At 44.3% G+C, this 19572-nt stretch overlaps 1 protein-coding gene across 1 annotated transcript in view; it reads right to left on the reverse strand.

Annotated features, from left to right (window-relative positions):
- Window positions 1-19180, reverse strand: part of KCNQ3 (potassium voltage-gated channel subfamily Q member 3) — a 210869-nt gene extending 191689 nt beyond the window's left edge. The window contains 1 exon segment of the mRNA XM_042464469.1: window positions 18735-19180. Within this exon segment, the coding sequence (XP_042320403.1) occupies window positions 18735-19180 (446 nt within the window).
- Between the last annotated feature and the right edge of the window lie 392 nt (window positions 19181-19572).

The raw sequence follows: 19572 nt of genomic DNA on the forward strand, positions 1-19572 counted from the left end.
TCCCAAGCACTTCTGGTCCCAATATTTTGGGGAAGGGAGATTCATTGTGAATCAGGCAAAGAAATTTGTTGTATTCCCTTCCAGGGACATGCTTCCTCATCTTATACAGATAGTTTCAAACCAAAATTGAAGGCGATGCACATTTAATGGTGTTTTGCACCACCTCTGTTTAAAGTTATTAATATTCTATGCTCTCCCTTTTAATTTTATTTCATGCCAGAAGCTATTTACCGCTGTGCATCATTTGCTCTGCTGGTAATGTACAATACCAAGTCCAACACAAAGGCAATAATTTAAAAATTCAGTTTGGGAAAGGTATTATTATTATTATTATTATTATTATTATTATTATATCCATGGCTTTGGATTATGGGAGTTGTAGTCCCCAAAAGAAACTTCTCCAAACTCAGAGGAAAATGTATGATTTGCTTTATGAGGGGAGGACTAACATTAAAAAAAAAAATTCATAGAAGTTCAGAAAACTGTTCCAATGATGGACAAGTCAGATGCCCATAAAAAAGGAACTATAATAGAGGCTCCCATTTTCTATCTTTCCACCACCACCACCACCCGCACACATTATATGATGTGTATTATTTCTGCAGTTATTAAATGTTATTGACTCTCTGAATGTATACCCCATCTTTCCAGAAATAAAGAAGCTAAAAGTGGTTAACAATACGAAAATGTAGCCTCATAGGAATGTCACAAAGTTAAAATAGAAAGAAAGAGAACCACCTGCACTGCCTTGAGCTAGGGGTGTCAATAGCAATGTGTGGAGGATGTGGACCACACTGAGTGGACAGCTAGGATGCCTCTGCAAAAAGGGACAGGGAGAGGTGCAAGAGAGAAAGAGGACACTGCCACTGTAGATCATTGCATCGCCCTCTCTTCCCTCCCACTGCCTCGTCCACCCATCTGCCAGTCACCCAACCAGACCTGGAAAGGGTGGCTGGACGGCAGTGGCAGCAGTAGCCTGGTCTGCCCTCCTGTCTCACCTGCTGCCTCACCTTCCTGACCTGCCAGCCACCTAGCCAGACCTAGATCTTTCCAGGTCTGGCCAGAGTAAGGCAGTAGCAGGAAAGGGAAGATGGCGCAGTCCTCTATGCTGCCATTGCAATCACCTCCTGGCAACCCTTCCCACGTCTGACTGGGCTGGTGGCGGGCAAGGCAGAGGAAGTCCATTGCTGCAGCTGCTGCCAGCTGAAAACTCTTTCTGGTCCATGAGGTGACACCATGAGCTAACCATACCTGCTGATAACAATCCTAGTGACCCCACTACCTTGAGCTACATGGAGAAAAAGCAAAATACAACTGTAGACTGTTGAGGAGTTTTGAATGTGTGAGTTAGATTTATGCATTCTCAGTGGTTGGTATTCATATTCACAACTGTGGCACTACTGTCACAACCGTAAATATCCTCCCCACGCCCCAGTAATCTATCATAACAGTCAACAGTCACACTAAGTGAAAAAGCTCTGTTCTGCTGGCTATTGGGGAATTGCAGGATAAGGTTTCCAGCTCCCTCCCACCAATGATCTGAAGTGTTACAACAGAAGCAGCACACCTGTCACAAGTCCTCATCACTCTATAGATCACTGGTGAGAGGGGGCTGAAAATGTCATCCTACAACTCCCTGATCATCAGCAGAACAGACTTCAGCATGGCTGCTGGCATTTAAGGCAGGTTTGAGGAGTCATGCCAGGAGAGAACAACACAGGTTACACATTCATAACTACAGTATATCTATGATGTAGGATCTCAGCTGTACTGAGCCATTGATTCTGTGAGGCTAAAGTTCAATTCCCCACTTGGCCATGAAATCCACTGGGTGACCTTGGGCAAGTCACATGCTCTCAGCCTCAGGGAAAGGAAATGGCAAACCTCCTCTGAACACATTTTGCCAAGAAAACTCCATGACAGTGTTGGTTTCCGCCCTAAGTCAGAAACAGCTTAAAACAGATGAGAACTGAGTGGTTTGAGTTTCCACACCTGGTTGACAATGCATGATTCCTCTTTGCCCCAGCTGACTGGCCTCATCTTATCCCTTGCAACAAAACAAGACAACCCTACACATCATGTGGAAATTGGAGCTTCTCTATTGGCATAGGAACCATACAGCTCTCCCCATATTGATGGATAGCAAACTGCAGCATTTCTCATCATTGGCTATGTTTGGTTACTTGACATCAGGAGAGCCAAATGATTTCCAACCTTGTCCTAAGTGATGCTACATAATGTTCCAAAAGAAAGAAAGAAAAACATCAGGAGTATTTATTCACAGGCATTTTGAGTTTATCACTGTAACATCTTAGTAATGTATCGCTAATGGGCTTACATAAGAAAAAGCCTGGCTGGTTTCATTTCAGGTCAAGATGTAAATAGTGGTTTCAAAACACTTCGTGTTCTGAAGTGGCTGAGAAGTCAGTTCGGTGTGTGGGGACCCGAAGGATAAGTGGATGCTTCCCCCTTGCAGGACAGAGTTAACCTAACTATCCTTTTTGACTCCTTCATGATGTATACATAATTGTATGTCTTTTTCTAAACCAGTCTTGCAAATAAAGCCATACAGAGTTCAAGTTTTTATAAGCCCACATGACTGTCACATGATGATGTTATGTCACTCGTGGCACAGCATCAGGCTGAAAGAAATTATGATGATAATGATAATGATAACAACCACAAAATTCGCTTCTGCAGCTGCTGCCCTAAAAATAAGCAAGCAGACATCTCTGCATCTGTTATAAATTGTAGATCCTGCCTTCTAATTGGCTTCAAATAAGGGGAGGGATTCAGGGTTCCAAACAGGTAGACAGTCGTGCCTTCATCCAGGATCTGCTATACATTCCATTTGTTTCCATCCTATTCCTCTTCCCTTCTCATTTTTTCCACTACTCCCAGCCCCTACAACAGCACTACATGTGCTCAAAAAGCTCAGTCTATATTGGACAATTATGGGATGGTGTTTGTGTTTCTCTCCTCTCAGGGTTTTCATGCCAAGTGAGACCCAGACATAGAGGACTCCCAAATCCTAATTCCAGCACTAGGAAGAGCAACAGATGCTCCGACAGCACTTCTCTTTCTAGTGTGTTTTGTGTGCTGTGGTATTTCCTCACCAGTGTTTGCTTGAAGGCTGAAAGCTCTGAGCTACCACAAGGGTTAGCAGGTTAAATATAGGACAGGGCTCCTGTAGCTATAATTGTTAGCAGATCCATTGGTGCAAGCCAGTGTGGTGTAGTGGCTTGAGCATTGAACTACAACAGTGAAGACCTGAGTTTGAAACTCTGTTCAACCATGGAAATCCCACTGCATGGCCTTGGATAAGTCATACATTCTCAATCCCAGAGAAAAGCAAACCCGCCTCTGAACAACTCTTACCAAGAAAACCTCATAAAAGGTTCATCTTAGGATTGCTTATAAGTCAGAAATGTCTTTTAGGCACACAACAACAACAGCCTCAACTGCAGGCATAAGACAAGGGAAATAAACAAGAATAGATGAGGCAGCGTACAATCATCTAGAGCAGTGGTTCCCAACCTGTGGGTCGGGACCCCTTTGGGGGTTAAGCAACGCTTTCATAGGGGTCACCTAAGACCATTGGAAAACACATATTTGCATGTAGCCATGAAAATAATTTTATGGCTGGGGGTCCCAACAACATGAAGAACTATATTAAAGAGTCGTTGCATTAGGAAGGTTGAGAACCACTGATCTAGAGTTCTCTGTTGTAGGAGGAATACTTCACTGCACCTCAGCTGTTGGCAAGGGGCCTAGGCCTTCCATTTTTAGGGCATCACAATTCAAGAAGGATACTGACAAGCTGGAACACCTCCAGAGGAGGATACCACGAGGAACAAGGTCTCGGAAACCAAACCTTATGAAGAATGACTTAGGGGATTGGATATGTTTAGCTTGGAGAAGAGAAGACTAAGAGGTGACATGATAGCCATCTATAAATATCTGAAGGCACATCATGTAGAAACTTGTTTTCTGCTGTTTCAGAACACAAAGCCATAGAGTCGAATTACAAGGAAAGAGATTCTACCTAAACATCACAAAGAATGTCTTTACTCTAAAAACTGCTCAACATTAGAATAGACTGCCTCAGGAGATGGTTAACTTTCCTTCTTTGAGGGACTTTAAATAATGTTTGGATAGGCATTTATCAGGAGTTCAGTAGTCATATATTCCTGCGTGGCAGGGGTTGAACAAGATAGAGTTTGTGACCTCCTCCAGCTCTAAGATTCTGTGATTCTATTATTATTTTATTCCAAAAGCCCTACAATCTCTTGGGTCTCTTTCACACTATACAGTTATAGAATATTAAAACCATTTTAACTGTCATGGTTCCATCACATGGAATTCTGGAATATAGCATTTGAGAAGGCACTAGAGTTCTCTGGTTAAGAATTCTTAACACCTTACCAAACTACAAATCTCATGATTTACAACGCTTTATAAATTTACAGCGCTTTATAAATTTACAGCGCTTTATAAATAAAGGTTAATAATAATAATAATAATAATAATTGAATAGGAGAGAGCCAAGGCACTTAAAACGGCACCAGTGTGCTATAACAGTGTGTATTCAGGGAGAGGAGGGAGAGGAGAGGGTTGGTCAGGCAGAGCTGCAACAGGAGGGAAGGGAGGACCCTAGGGATGCCCAAGAAAGAGGGGCGAGGCCCTTGGGGAGGGAAATAAAAGGTGAGGGAGAGGAGAATGCAGGGAGGAAGTCAAGACATGGAAGAACTGGATGTGGAGAGGCGGTTGGAACAGGGACAGGGAAGGTAATCAGGAGTCCTGGGAGAGAAGGCCGCCCAGTGACTCTGCTCAGGAAAGGCACAGGCTGTTAAGAGTTGGGCCACACCTAGAGGTAAAACTTCGCGACCCTAAAGAGGAGGGAGACTTTAGGTACCCCCATGAAGGGGAGTGGCGATGGTAAGAGGGAGAAATCCTGGAAGGAGAGTGGTGGGACCCGAAGGCAGAATAGTGGGAGCAGGGTCCTAAACCAGAAGAGAGAGATAAAGCTGAAGTGGAAATCCTGGAGAAGTGCTTCAGTCGGATGGGAGAGTTCGATGAGGAATCTCAGTGAAGAAGCTGGAGAACGCTTTTGTCTGAGGGTTTTATTTGGGGTGTCAGGACTTGTGACTTAGGTTAAATAAAGTTTGAAGCATGGCTGTGAGTTTGTGAACCAACAACTAGAGTTTTTTTGAGCACACATGGAGCCAATATGTTGCAGGATGTGAACACTCTGCCCACACAGGGCAGTGTAAAAGAGACCTTGGTCCATTGCAGCCAGCTCAGTTCCTTTAGGGTACAGGTGAAGTTTTCTGTTTCACTTTACACTTGCTTGTCCTAAATCTAAGCTGTCTTTTTCTTGTTTATTCCCTCATTTTCAGACCACTTTGCAATCAGTGTTTGTTCTCACCACCTTAAATAATTGAGTGTCATCAGGAAACCTGGCCACCATACTGCCCACCCCAGCTCCCAACAGGGTTGCCATAACCCGGCTGCAACCGGGCTTTTCCCGCTTTTGGCGGCACCTGCCCGCTCACGTCACGGGTGCCGCCAAAAACCGGGAAAAGCCCGGTTGCAGCGGGGTTGCACTGCAACCCGTGGGGCCTCGCTGCCCTCCTCCTCTTCCACCTCGCATGGCCGGGCGGAGGAAGAGGAAGACAGCGAGGCCTTGGGCGGAGGAGGCGAAGGGGGAGGCGGCGCCTCCTGTGCGCGGCCGCACCACCCTCCCCGCCTCCCTGCGGCCCCGCGCCTTCTTTCCTGGCCTCCGCTGAGGCCAAGAAGGAGGGCAGGCCCTGGCGATCGCCAGCGGCCCCGCGCCCTCTTTCCTGGCCTCATAGAATCATAGAATCATAGAATCATAGAGTTGGAAGAGACCACTAGGGCCATCCAGTCCAACCCCCTGCCATGCAGGAAATCCAAATCAAAGCATCCCTGACAGATGGCCATCCAGCCTCTGTTTAAAGACCTCCAAGGAAGGAGACTCTATCACCCTCCGAGGGAGTGCATTCCATTGTCGAACAGCCCTTACTGTCAGGAAGTTCCTCCTAATGTTCAGGTGGAATCTCTTTTCCTGTAGCTTGCATCCATTGTTCCGGGTCCTGTTCTCTGGAGCAGCAGAAAACAAGCTTGCTCCCTCTTCAATATGACATCCCTTCAAATATTTAAACAGGGCGATCATATCACCTCTTAACCTTCTTTTCTCCAGGCTAAACATCCCCAGCTCCCTAAGTCGTTCCTCATAGGGCATGGTTTCCAGACCTTTCACCATTTTTGTCGCCCTCCTTTGGACACGCTCCAGTTTCTCAATGTCCTTTCTGAATTGTGGCGCCCAGAACTGGACACAATATTCTAGGTGGGGCCTGACCAGAGCAGAATACAGTGGCACTATTACTTCTCTTGATCTAGACACTATACTTCTATTGATGCAGCCTAAAATAGCATTGGCCTTTTTAGCTGCCGCATCACACTGTTCCTCCTCAGAGGATTCCCTTGCCGCTTGGGCTCCACTCTCCGCCGTGATTGCGGCGAGGCCTGGGGCCCAGGCGGCGAGGGAAAGCCTCCCCTATTCAAATGTAGGACACACAAAAAATGTGTCCTACATTTGAAAATTTTGTCCTACATTTTTCCCGGTTTGGAGGTCCGGATGTATGGCAACCCTAGCTCCCAATCAATTGTGAACATGTTGAAGGGCACTATTCCCAATAGAGATGCCTCCCTGAGTCATCCTCCCTCCAAAGACCCACTTTCCCAGGTCTTTATAGCTGTTGGGATGGAAAAGTACAGGACTGTGCATGCAGAGAGTTATGCTCTACATGTGAAAGCCAGAATCTTAGCCATTAACTGGAGGTTCAGAGATTGCCCAGCCCTGGTTTCTTGGTTTTCCAACTTCTGGTTTGCTTTCAATTACAGTTTGATATTACAGGAGTTGATTGTTGGAGTCTTCTGTTGTATATTTCTTTCTTTTTAAAATGTCTTTAGCTGAATTTTACTACATCCATTGTGAACAAACAAAAATCAAGAAGCATCAGTATACCATTATCACCCAACAAAGACATTCACTCTACTTCAATCATTAACTTCCCTCCTAACAGCTCTTTTTTGTTATGTTATAAATGCCTTATCTTTTCTTTTACTTTTAACATTAATTCTATCATCTATGTAATGAAAGCTCATCCCTTACTTATTTACAAAATCTAAAGAATAACAAAAGAATGTATTGATATCAGAGGAATTGATGGTAGCAGTCTTCTAGTGTACGTTTCTTTCAAAATGTATACTGAAGGTCAATATTTTTAAATAATAATAATAATAATAATAATAATAATAATCTACATGCTATTTCTGGTGAGTCTGGACCTCTGTTCAGTTCTGGCTTGACCAAGTAGATTATCAAGAAGACATTTTGAATTTAGGGAAAGAAGAGGTGGGGAGGACAGAAACACTGAAAATCAATTGCAGATGGTAACTGTGTGAGGAATGGCAGACTCAGTTCCAAGATATAAACTATATTTATACAGTTACAACATAGTAGATTAGAAAAGCTATATGCATAACAAAGAGACTGTCAGCTGTATCTCTTGGAGCAGACAGACAGCAGGGAAAAGGAGAGGAATGCAATGTAATGTCATAAGCTTTTTTCAAAACCTGGAACCTTTGTGGCCAAAGAGGGAATAAAGGACTATAAACGAGGTGGGATATTAGAATATTTTGGAGAGACAGCTGGAAAGAGATCAGATGCTCTATTGACTCTTTGTTGTTTTATGTCTGCAAAAACTTCACAAGGGAGCCAAAACCAGATGGTTTGTTTAATGGATAAGGATAAACTACTAGGAAGGCGGAGGATGTACATGACACAAAGTCCACCACAAAACAAAACTGGGCCTTTCTGTTCTGTGCCTGATCTGCTTCAACTTTCTGGGGTAGAGCTCTGTGTTGCCAACTTGCACATTGCTCTGAGTTGTCACATAATAGTTAAAGCTGAGCTACCCTGGTTCATTGTGAAAAACGGTGTACTAGTGCACACATCCAGTTGCATCTTCCTCAGTCACATGAATGGGTACACAAACTAAAAATTGAAAGCATGTATCCAAACCCAGACTCCTGGTTTCTTGCACCCAAGCAAGCATACCCCAGCTCTACCCATAGCTATAGCTGGATACATAGCAGTAACATCACCTCCAGCTACAGAACAGAGATGGATGCTGCTCCATTCCCACCCATTGCAAGCCAATAAATGTGCTGGGAGGGGGAGTTGTAGCAATTAAAAGGTAAGTTGTTATGGGCAGGTGGAGGACACCTGCCACAGTTCTGCCCAAATGATCTTGTGGTTGTGTGCCTTCACATCATTTCCAACTAATGGTGATGCTAAGGTGAACCTATCATGGGGTTTTCTTGGCAGGCTTTGTTCAGAAGGGGGTTGCCTTTGCATCCCTCTGAGGTCAAGACTTACTGAAGGGGTCTCCTCAGTGGGTCTCCATGGCTGAACAGGGATTCAAATTCTGATCTCCAGAGTAAATGTCCAGCTCCCAAACCACTTGTCCAGGTACTAAGTTGTGACTGGATGAGAATCTAGTGAGCAGACAGGTGTAGACCATGGTAATGAACCAAGTAAACCAGGTGATTGTGTTAATTAATTACAAAGGTATAATTGCCTGGTGTATCTACTGGGTCTTGGGAGCATTCATTGAATCCTGCTCTCCATGCTGTCCTCATGGCAATGTATGCATGCTGCTATCAGGATTTTGTACTATGCCATTCATATTGTTTTGCTTCAGTTTTTGAGACTTCTGTTAAGTAAAGTTTTGTTAATTTCCTCAAACCTCTGCTGTCATTTTTTGCTATTATACTCACACCCCAACACCACTACACCACACTGTCTCACACCAATGGCTCTGCTAACACTTAAAGCTACAGGAGCTCTGTCCTGTGTTCAATCTGATAAACCCTGTGGTAGCTCAGACCTCTAGCCCCCAAGAATCCACTTGCAAGGAAGCACCACAGAGCACAAATGGCACACAAGGTAGAGAAACACTGTTTCAGTCATGATAGGGGCCATTTTAATCTAAAAAATCCCCCCTCGTTGTAGCAGCAAGCTCACCTCAATCCAACATCATCACAGAAGTCACATGGGCAAAATAAAGTCACTGACACCCCACCAAAAAAAAAAGTATTCTCCCCCACAAATAATCTTTCCTCCCACCTCCAACTTTCTGTCATTGCAGAGAGTGAAACATTGCATTCCCTTGGTAGTGACCTGACCCTTTTCTTCAGATGCCTAAACTGCATTTCTAAATGCTCAATTGAAGTTTTAAGTTACAGCAGTGCCAGAAATTTGAAGACTGAAGGAAAATCAAATTGGAGTGGGGGACAGAATTCTTATTTGGGAGGTAATGCCCTGATACTCTCCCTCCATAACTTAGCCTCTAAGCAAAAGGTCTGGCAGACAGAAGAGTCACTATCCCCAAGAAAACATAGTGGAAATGATTGTCTTTCCCAGAAGATTAGGGCCAGAGGTGAAAGGGATGCAGAAAGAGATGCAAAAAAGGCAGGAGTGGGCACAGTGGGTGTGTCCTCTGGGATGCTTTTTGTGGCCCTCAACCTCTCCAGATTCTCTAGTCTTCCCATTTACTGGGCCCCCAAAAGGTCAATTGCCTCTTCTAAAAGCCTCCAGAAATGGCAACTCAACTTTTGAAGATTATAGGACCCTGCTGCACTGTGTAACATTTTAAAAACACTGGTTCAGAAGGGGACTTCCAAGCATTTTCTGCTTCTTTGTTTTCTGGCAGTCCATGTGGCCCTCATATGGTTCCAGGAGCAGAAAAAGGCCCTCAGACCTGCAAAAGTTACTCAGCTCTCAACTAGGAACTGCTTAACCTCTGCAGCACCCCTAAATGTGTCTCTTGGACATCACATGGAAAACATTTCTAAATATCCAGAGCTACAAGAAGTTATTTCTTGATGTGAGTGCATTAAAAGTATACAGTCGCCCCTCCTAACTCGCAGATCTGGGATCTGCCCTCAAATATCTGCAGAGGGGTGACCTCCACTATTTCCAATGGTTTGCATGCCTGGCGCACACTATGAGGCTTGAATATGTGCAAGCCTCCATTTTCATGGGGGGAGGGGTCTGGAATGGATTCTCTGTGAAAACGGAGGGCGAACTGTATACAGAGACACAAGCAGCTCATTTCTAGGCTTCTGGGAGTTGTAACTCCCAAATAATAACTTCTCAAAGCAATGCCCACAGACAGTACTGGGCTAAATGGACACATTATATGATAGGACATAAAACAGTATTCTATGTTCTAGAAGTTGCACTCCAAATAGTAACATTTCCCCAACCAGAGAATGCCTGATATCACACACACCACAATCCACAGGCTGCCTTGCAGCAAAGATTTAATAGCAGAAACTGTGTGGTGAGGTCTCAAATGGCCAAGACTTCATTACTTTTACAAAGTACACTGGCGAATATTTATTAGTGCAACATGAAGTATTAGCATCAATAATTAAAACCTGAACTAAATAAACCCAGCTAAAAGGGCCTTTGCTAATGCAGCAGGATTGTGCAGTACATAGCGGCTACATGACTGGAAGCCTGAGCAATGTTCCAGGAGGGCTAGAGCAGAGAGTTTGAGTTCCTACGAACACCAACAGATGCAAGAAACAAACCATCTTTGCCATCCTTTTCCCACATGCAGGCCCTGCAATGGACAAATACATACACACTTTGAGGATGCAGGTGTTACAGGAGGGTACATTAGAAGAAACATCTTGATGGTAAGGGCAGTTTAGCAATGTAACCAAAAGAGGTAGTGGAGTCTCCTTCTTCAAACATCTTCAAAAAGAGTCTAGACAGCCACTTGCTGAGGGTGCTCTAGCTGGAGATCCTGCACTGAGCAGAAAGTTGGATTCTATGGACCATGAGCCCCCTTTCAACTCTATGATTCTATATGTCCCCATTAGGCTCACTGTGACCATCATCACTGCCATCACAATACACATCATGGATTCATTTCTGTTATACTTTTTTCCCCTGAACTTGGGACTCAAGGTGCTTAACAAAAATTAAAGTGAATGTAAATAAAAACATATACCAAGACATGGGCAAAAACATACAAAAGGTTTATGTTAGTGAAAAAGCAATTAAACTATCAGTAGAATTAACACCATGGAAAACAAATCCATAAAACAGTAAAACTTCACACTGTTAAAATCCCTTGTCCTTGCTGTCCATTCCTAAATGGTTCTCAGAGCAGAAACATTTTCACTTGCTATTGTAAGGTCTGCAAATGGGGACATCCTAGCTTACTTAGGGAGGGAGTCTCCCAGGTTGGGAGCAGCCACCAAGAAGGCTCTCTCCTATGTTCCTACCAGATGTGCCTGTGAAGGAATGGGGACCAAAAGAAGGAAAGATCTCAGAATCTGGGTAGGCTCATATAGATACAGTTTCTTCAGATAGATCTCAGCTGTATATTATTCTAATACCACAAGACTGGGACCATGGATAATACTAAGATGACCAGATAGAACCAAGGACCATGGCATGTTGAAGATAGATTGGCTTCTACTAGTAAAGATCTGAATAGCTTTCAGGAAACAGATGCTGCTTTCTGACTCCCATTCATTTAACAATTGCAAGAAATCTTGCCCTCCTTGCAAATCCCAAATTATGAAAGGAGAAAGAAAGGGAACCAGAGTTGGACTGACAATAAAAGACCGCAAGCTCTCATTTCTAATACTACAAATGAGAGGCAGTGGATTGGGGGGGGAGGGGGATTCACTTCAGGTTTATCTATGCATTTAAAATCCCATGTTTCTTCCATTATAGGAACTAAGATGTAAGTTCAAACAAAATTCATGCACGTTGAGTATTCCTTATCAAGAATTCCAAAATCCAAAAAACTCCAAAATCCTAAATTGTCCACATGGGTGGCTGAGATAGTGGCCCCTTTGTTTTCTGAGGTTTCATGTACCCAACTTTTGTTTCAGTCAACAAATTATTAAAAATATTATGTATAAAATTATCTACAAATTATGTTTATAAGGTGTATATAACATATAAATGAACCTCATGTTTAGACTTGGGTCCCACCTCCAAGATATCTGATCTATAAGCAAATATTCCAAAATCTGGGGTGGAGGGAATCCAAAATCCATAACACATCTGATCACAAGCATTTCAGATAAGGGAGACTCAACTTGTAGTATCTTTCAAGTCTAGGTTAAAACCCACAGCAGATTCACTATTCCAATAACACAGGAATTACTAACTGCCATTGCTATAAATATATTTCTAAACTGAGAAAGCATATCCTGAGAGACCCCCTGTACCTTAATCCTGAGATTTTTTTAAAAAGCAGATTTTCCACCTGAACAAATGCATCATCTCACATCCTATGTGAAAAAAACAAAAGAACAAAAACAGCATGCCTTGCACCTTGCTTAAAATCCTGCACCAGTGACAGCTTCTCCATCAAAGTCACTAATTCACGTCTACTGTATGTCAGCCATTCAGTTATGAATATGCCTTCATTCAGGAACAAAAGTATCTGTCTATTCCTGCTGCCTCATCAATTTGCAGTGCCAAAATTGGCTCAGCCATTAGATTCACAATAATCCACTGGCACTTCTACTTATCTGTTTAACCATTTCTATTCCACTCTGCATTGTGAAATTTCTGGGGAGCATACAATTAGAACAATTTAAGCAATTTAAACAATTTCAGACTAAAAACAATAAAATTGATTAATGAAGATCACATCATATTAAACAGAGCACCAGGGTGATCTGTTTTTCAGACAGTGAAAATACGCCAGGTAAAATCTGGCCTGAATCTTTGTTGTTCACATGCATTTTGAATGCATCTGGGGGTCACGCTGCCAAACCCCCCACTTAAGCAGGGCCATTCGATGTCAGATTTTTTTCCAAGTTTTTCTAAAAGATTTGGATTCTGGGCTGTGTGAACAATCAATGCAAATACACCCGGGATAAACCAGGACAAAACTCTACAAGCCTTGAATGTGCTTCAAATACATTCTCATCATCAATGCCATCTATATTTAAATGCTGGCACGTGTGAGCAACTGAACTTGCAAAGATGCACACAGATGCGGTTCCATGGTGTGAATAACAAACCCAGAATGTGTGAATGATATCATTTGCATAGTTGTGCTAAAAAAACATGTGAATGATGGGAAAAGGCAAAAAAACCAGCCAAAAGCATGCACAGATACACTTAGAGCCAGCATGATATAGTGCTTTGAGTGCTGGACCAGGATGACAGGAGGTGAGTGTTTGAATCCTTGCTCAGCTATGGAAACCCAGTGCGTGACCTTGGGCAAATCACACACTCTCAGCCTCAGAGGAAGGCAATTGCCAACAAAACCCTATGATAAGATCACCTTAAGATGGAGGCTGTGTCTTCACTTGCCACATTATTCTGTGTGCTCCTGGAGTATTCTGGCCCTGAATTCCACCCACCCACCCACCCCAACCTGCTCTCTCTGCTGCAGGTTTTCAACTCTTCAATGAGCAATGGACAGCTACCTTCTCACACTGTCCCTGTTCATTGCCCAGAGCTGCTGCTGAGGTCAGAATGAGGCACCAGCCATGTTATCAACACCGACTGCTTTGCTCTAACCTCAGAATGACTTGTGCCCAGAATGCCAGTGTCAGGCAGCTTGCAGGGACCACAAGTGAAACAGCCATCATTGTCACTGCAAAGAGAGCAGAAAACTCGGAGCAAACGGTGGGTTATTTAAATCCAGATTGTTGTTTTTTTTTGGGGGGGGGGCACAAAGCCCTGAATTGGGTCCAGGCATTGTGAAGACAGTCCAGACCCAATTTAGGATTTTGGCCCTGCATCATGTAAACAGGGCACAGTAAATCACCCATGCAGACAAGCACAGAGATGACCTGAAGCCAATAACAACCACAATGAACATGTACATTTAAAAAAAAAAACAACTATGCCCCAAAGTCTTTAATAAGAAAAACCTTTTTTTTTTAACTTTGGTACCTAGATGAAGCCAACATCTATGTGTACATCTACAGCGCTTCATAAATAAAGCTTAATAATAATAATAATAATAATAATAATAAAACAACAACAACTTTGGTATCAAGCAGTCTTGGCAAGAGGTGGATTCCATAAGCAGGGAGCCACAGTAAAGAAGACTCTTCCCCAACCTCTTAGCAGAACAATACCAACAACAACAGCAACAACTGTTTTAAACATATGCCTGCCTGCCATTTTTCCATGTGAACAACATGTGTGTTGGGGGGGAAGAATCTAGCTTGAACTACAAAACTAAGTAGTAATAACAAAAAACAAACCCTGAAACCACCACAAAATGTGAGTAGCACCCAGTTGTCCTCACAGAAAGCCAAACTGAAATCTAGTCTTTCATGACAGCACATCTTATGAATCAGATAGAACCTGGTCAACAAGGCAGGGCAGAAGATGGGGCTCTTAAAATGGATATCAGACCTGGACAACCCAGGGTTGGCACAATGCTTGCCGATCACAGGGGCCAAAGTTGCACTGCCTTTAACAGGAACAGGTTCCAGGAAACCTGGGCTGCTGCCACATTGCAGAATTAATGCCATTTGACACCACTTTAACTCCCATGGCTCAATGCTACAGAATTCTGGGATTTCTCATTTTGTGAAGTATCTCGCCTTTTCTGTCAGAGAACTCTGGAGCCACAGCAAACTACAAATCCCAGGATTCCATAGAACAGAGCCATGACAGTTTAAGAAGTGTCAAACGGCATTAATTCTACAATGTAGTAGCAGCCCTGGTGGCAGCTCTCCTGTTTTTTGACAGGTACATCTACAAAAGCTTGCAACCAATCTCAAATTTTAGACACCCCCAGTAACCAAAAGCCCTTAACAGAATATCGCTGTGGTCAAGACCAACTCTCTCATTCATGTATGAAAACTGAATTCTTCAACATTTATATCTTATCCAGCTGACCAAAATTAGCATATTTGATATACTGTGATCTGCTCCTGACTGCTATTGAGAAGGTCAAAACTATGGAAAGCACCAAAACACACTGGAATATTTGCTTAGGGCTACCCGCTATATCACCAGGCATTCTCCACATCCTTTCAAACCTATCTTCAGAGACCTTAAGGTCTAGACACTTGTGCTGTTTTTCAGGATGCTGTTTTTTTTCACACCACACTCTACATTCACTTTATCCTCGCTTCTTTAAGAAGCATCTAGACTTGCTGGGAAGATGAGCAACACAGAATCAACCACATCCCTTTAATTGTCTGTTGCGCAGATGAGTCACCTTTGCTGCTCAAAATCATTTCTCATTTTGATTCAGTCTACTTTAACTTCCACACAGTGAATTCCTTTCCCTGCCCTCCTTTATACACCAGATATTGCATCTTTTAGCATCTGATCCTTTCACTTCAAGAGACAGATATTTCTCTTCTCTTAAGGCTATTTCAGGCTGGCTTGAGGGTAAACAGCCAGTTGTAACACACCAACAATTTATCTTCCCACAGACTTGTTATGACCACAAGACACCCGGATCAACTTATGGCAGACCACAGGCTTCTTAACCATGCTAAAAGTCTTTGTTTCAGGTCATTTCATCCCAAATTCTGCACACTGCAGCCTCAAATATTCAGCAAAACATACAAAAATGTTTCATTTTAGTAACTATAAATGCCTGGCAGATAATCAATGGCCTCTGATATCATAGAAAACCTCCATATACAGCATAGTACAACTACAAATGTCAGATGGAGATACCGCTCACTGGCAGAATATTCATTAGCCACAATATCAGGTGAACATCCATATACAAGTGCAGTATACCTAGAAGTAATGGATAGAAAGAGCACAACTTCTGTGTCCTGTTTGCATTTAGTAGGCTTTTTTCAGAAATCAGACACTGACCTAAAAGTACTCTTAATTTGATCTATAGTTTTTAAAAAGCATCATACCTTTTTTTAAAGCAAACTTAATTCATCTACATTTTTAAATGGAGAACTGAGAATGGTCAGTGTCTCATTTTAAAAACAAATACAGTATGAACATTTTATAATTAGGTGGGGCTCTTTGAGCTGAGCTAAGACCACATTTTGAACATATTTGATGTCATAAACAACCAAAAGGGCAGAGCCGAGAAAACATGTCTTTCCACTGTTGATTCTGAAAGCAGCAAAGGAACTGATGTTGCTATTGTCATTATGTTCAAAGGTTGTTCCCGGAGAAATTCTCCATGCGTTTCTTTTTTTCCTGCTGACAAAAAGTTTCCACAAGGCTCCTACCGAGGCTCACGGATCAGAAAACACGGCTGTTTCTATGGCAAATTCTCCCCAACACCTTGAGTGCTTTAGACTTTCAGCAAAACATGTTCTCTTACATGTGACCAAGATAACATGACGTTATCACAAGCTTCCCATCTTGCACCTGTAAATCTCTCAAAGGCTCGCTATTTCGGAGGTAAATAACACTACATTCTACTACAACAAAGCACATCAATCCATCATCTTGGCAACTTTCCCCTTGCAAGAAAAGGAGATGAGTGGAAAGAACTGGAAGGGTGGATGAGCAAATCATCTACTACCTTTAACACCGCACCTTTAACACCGCACTGCTACTCCAAAGAAAATTCCTATTAGTGTTTTTTCCTCCCATTTAATTTTTCAGAGGTTTTGCAATGTTTGTGCTCATAAATCGTGATTTCAGGTTTTGCAAGAATTCAGTGCTCTGAATGCATTTCCCTTTTGTATGCGCTCCCTAGGCTACAAAAACACAACACTTTCTTCGAAGCAGCCCTCAGAAGAGCCAACGCTCAGGCAGTATTCCTTGAAAGGCATTCATGGCTTGTCAGTCACAACCACATTGTGAGACAGATGCATGTAGGACACCACATCTGACCCAGCCTTCTCCAGCAGCACATTCCCTTGTGATGTTTCAAGCATAAAGCGCCAAGGCAGCCAAGATGGGTCTGAAGATCTGTGTCTCTGAGCAACAGTCTTGTTCAGAGAGCCGGGATCAACAACAGTTCCCTGTTCGGTACATTCACACAGCCCCGTAATGTGCAAAATGGGGCCAGACCAGCAGAGCTCTCCATTCCAATATCTACAACACCTTTATTTTAAGATTGTTCAAATATTTCAAACAAGGAAGGCTTTCAGCTTCTCCAGAATCCCAAGGTGTCTGAGGTCAGCTGGGGAGTGAATCCATTCTGGGTGTGAGTCCAAAAGGATACTATTCTGAAGACAGTATTCAGAAACTTGGAGGACGCCTTTAAAGTTCAGACTCATTCATGCCCAGAGTCCATTGACAGGGACTCCTGAGCCTATTCTGGGTTCAGCACCTTGGACAGCTCTTTCAAAGTTTAGAGTGATACATAGGATAGTTTCATGGCCCCCATTGACATGGAAGTCACCAGCCATCACTGAGGACTAGGACCTTCAGGCTGAAGCCAGAGGGAAACAGTTCCTCCCTTTCCAAAAAAGCCAGATATTTTGGATATGGCTTCTGGAAGAAGAAAAAGGATTCCAGAGACTGTAAGATACTGTGTTGTTTGTAATGTTTTAACAGCCCTAAAAAATGGTCTGCAGGGGGGTCTTGTAGCACCTTGGAGACCAACTGTGCATTTGCACTAACTGTGGATCCTAAAAAGTGGTATGCAAAGAGGACTTGTAACATAAAGTCGAAGGCCACAGATGCTGGCGAAACGTCAGAAAGAAACTCTGCTAGAACATGGCCACATAGCCTGAAAACCCCACAAAAAAAACTAAGGACTTGTAACGCCTCTGAGACTAACTGTACCTCCTAAACAAATGGCATGCAAAGAGGACTTGTAGCACCTTTTGAGACCAACTATACATCTTTAAAAAACGGGGGATCAAAGGAATCTTGGAGCACCTTTGAGAATGTATGCAAAGGGATCTTGGAGCAGCTTTCAAGACTGTGTTTCCTTAAAAAATGCTATGGAAAGGGATCTTGTTGTCTCACCTTGGAGACTACCTGTCCATTTACACTAACAGTCCACTCTTTGAAAATGGTACCCAAAAGGACCTTGTGGCACCTTTAAGCCTACCTTTGCACCAAACTTTGCACGTCCTAAAAAAAAATGGCATGCAAAGAGGACCTGTTACACCTCTGAGACTAACTGTGCATCCTTTTAAAAAGAGAATGGTGTGTAAAGGGATCCTGTAGCACCTTGGAACCCACCTGACCATTTGCACTAACTGTGCCTCCTAAACAAAGGGCAAGCAAAGGGGACTAGTAGCACCTTTGGAGACCAACTGGGCATCCTTTTGAAAAGGGGGGGTGGGGGGTGGAAAGGGATCTTGAGACTTAACTGCATCCTTTTAAAAAATGGTATGCAAAAGGAACCTGTAGCCCCTCTGAGATGGTGTGCTAAACAAATTGTATGCCCCTTTTCAGACTGTACTTCCTTTAAAAAGATGGCATGGCAAGGGATCCTGTAGTACCTTGGAGTCTACCTGGGCATCCTAAAAATGGCTTTAACTGCCCTGGCTCAAGGCTATGGAATTCTGGAAGTTGGAGTATGTTGTGGCCCACAACATACTCCAACCCCCAGAATTCCAAAGCCTTGAGCCAGACAAGAGTCCAAGCGGTGCCAAACCGGGTTATTTCTCCAGTGTGGATGCAGCCCAAGACAGGAGCCTGCCCCCCCTTCCTCCCCCTGGATCCCGGGCCCCGGACTCACACGAAGGCGTGGTAGAGCAGGGCCCATCCTCTGGGCCTCTCCAGGGCGTCGTAGATGAGGGTCTGGCTCCGCCGGTACTGGAGCTGGTTCCTGGGGGCCGGGCGGCGGCTGAGGGGGCTCTTGGCCAGGAGACCCAGCCCTTGGGGCCCCGTCCTCCGGAGGACCCCCTCTTCCTCCTCCTCCTCTTCTTCCTCCTCGGCCCCCAGGGCCCCTTCCAAGAGGAGGGCCCCGTCCTTGTCGGCCCCTTGCTCCAGATCCCCCGCCAAAGAGAGGGGCGCCTTCCTTTCCTGCTCACCCCTGGTTCCCCCTCCCGAGGCCGCCCCTGATGCCCCCTCAACGACCACCACTGAGCCCCGGCCAGGAGCAGCAGCAGCAGCGGGAGAGGGGCTGGGGGCTCTCCCTCCTCCTGCCCCCGCCGCTGCTGCCTTTCGGGACTTGAGTCCCATCTCCTGCCCTGAGGGTCCCGGCGAGGGGTGAGCAAGCGGTGAGCAGGAGCAGGGGCAGCAGCCGCGAGGAGCCTAAGGCCATGGTCTGGGACCCAGGCTGGGAGGGGGGAGGGAGGGAGGGGGGAGAAGGGGGCAAAGGGGAAGGGAAAGGGGAGAGCAGGGACCCAAAAGGAGAAAGAGAAAAGGGAGAGGGAGAACGAGGAGAAAAGGGGAGAGCAGGGACCCCAAGAGGAAAGGAGGAGGAGGAGGAGGAGGAGGAGGAGGAGGAGGAGGAGGAGGAGGAGGAGGAGGAGGAGAGAAAGAGGACCAAAAGGGGAGAGCAGGGACCTCCAAGGGAGGAGGAGGGAGAGGGATCGGGAGAGGACCCTAAAAGGAGGAAAGGAGGAGGACCT

The sequence above is a fragment of the Sceloporus undulatus genome, chromosome 4, assembly GCF_019175285.1.
Source record: "Sceloporus undulatus isolate JIND9_A2432 ecotype Alabama chromosome 4, SceUnd_v1.1, whole genome shotgun sequence".
NCBI classification, from domain to species: Eukaryota; Metazoa; Chordata; class Lepidosauria; order Squamata; family Phrynosomatidae; genus Sceloporus; species Sceloporus undulatus.